This window comes from Mandrillus leucophaeus, unplaced genomic scaffold (genome assembly GCF_000951045.1).
Source record: "Mandrillus leucophaeus isolate KB7577 unplaced genomic scaffold, Mleu.le_1.0 Scaffold18, whole genome shotgun sequence".
Classification (NCBI taxonomy): Eukaryota; Metazoa; Chordata; class Mammalia; order Primates; family Cercopithecidae; genus Mandrillus; species Mandrillus leucophaeus.
Window position 1 is genome coordinate 4895151 of NW_012101809.1, and position 1557 is coordinate 4896707.

A 1557-nucleotide genomic window follows, 5' to 3' on the forward strand; every position below is an offset into this window, starting at 1 on the left:
CCATGTTAGCCAGGCTGGTCTCAAACTCCTGACCTCAGGTGATCCACTTGCCTCAGCCTCCCAAAGTGCTGGGATTACAGGCGTAAGCCACTGCACCCGACCCTTTACACCTTTTTCTAATTATTTCTAATATTCAATTATTTCATAATTCTCAAAGGGGATGTCAGAAAAACTTGATTTTACCTGAATTCAGAACAATTTCCTGTTAGGACTTTTAATATTCTTTATTTTAAGTTAAAAGGCAGATTTTTAGGGTACTCACCCAATGAACTCCAGTAATAAAGACATATCAAGTTCTGGTGGAATACGAAACACTGATTCTAGGACTTTTTTAGATCTTCCTTTGCTTGAAGGGACTGGCTGTGGAACAGCTATTTAATAGTTAAACAAAAATGTTAATTAAGAATACAAATGTCATAAATTGAGATCTTTGGAAAAATAACTACACAAGTATTGTAACTATGTTGGGTATTTAAAAGATCATAAAGCACTCAATCTCCCTGTCTTTAATGACATCAGCTAATCTGTCAAAGCCAGTGCAATGAGAGGCAAGCCTGGGGACCACTCCACAATGGAAGGCAAACATGTGGCTGGCTTATTAGGGCCGCAGAGAGAGCTCATCAGAACAGCAACATGTGTAGACAACCCTCCATAAGCACTACTATGTGCCAGGGCTCATACTTAGCACTTCACATGCATCATCTCATTCGTCCTTACTATAGTCCCATGATATAGGTACCAGTGCTACTTTTTTTCTTCCTTAACTAATAAAGAAACTGAGACGGCCAGTCACCATGGCTCATGCCTATAATCCCAATCCTTTGAGAGGCTGAGGTGGGTGGATCACCTGAGGTCAGGAGTTCGAGATCAGCCTGGCCAACATCGTGAAACCCCATCCCTACTAAAAATACAAAAATCAGCCAGGCATGGTGGCATGTGCCTATAATTCCAGCTATTTGGGAAGCTGCGACAGGAGGATCGCTTGAGACTGGAAGGTGGAGGTTGTAGTGAGCCAAGATCATGCCATTGCATTCCAGCTTAGGCGACAAGAGCAAAACTCCGTCTCAAAAAAAAAAAAAAGAAACTGAGGCTTAGAGAGAATAAGCAATATGTGTAAGGTCACCCAGGTAACTAAGTCACAGAACCAGGATTTAGGCCAACCAAGGTGGTTCACCCCTGTAATCCCAGCACTTTGGGATGCCAAGGTGGGTGGATCACCTGAAGTCAGGAGTTTGGAACCAGCCTGGTCAACATGGTGAAACCCCATCTCTACTAAAAATACAAAAAAAATTAGCCAGGTGTGGTGGCACATGCCTGTAATCCCAGCTACTCGGGAGGCTAAGGCAGGAGAATTGCTTGAACCTGGGAGGCGGAGGTTGCAGTAAGCCAAGATCACGCCACTGCACTCCAGCCTGTGCAGCAGACTGAGATTCCATCTCATTTAAAAAAAAAAAAAAAAAGCCGGGCGCGGTGGCTCAAGCCTGTAATCCTAGCACTTTGGGAGGCCGAGACGGGCGGATCACGAGGTCAGGAGATCGAGACCATCCTGGTTAATAC

The 1557-nt window shown here is 44.3% G+C and overlaps 1 protein-coding gene across 1 annotated transcript in view; it reads right to left on the reverse strand.

Moving 5' to 3' along the window:
• Positions 1-1557, reverse strand: part of PCGF6 (polycomb group ring finger 6) — an 81389-nt gene that overhangs the window by 53880 nt on the left and 25952 nt on the right. The window contains exon 7 of the mRNA XM_011977535.1: positions 263-371. Coding sequence (XP_011832925.1) covers positions 263-371 — 109 coding nt within the window. The remainder of the gene's footprint in view (positions 1-262; positions 372-1557) is intronic.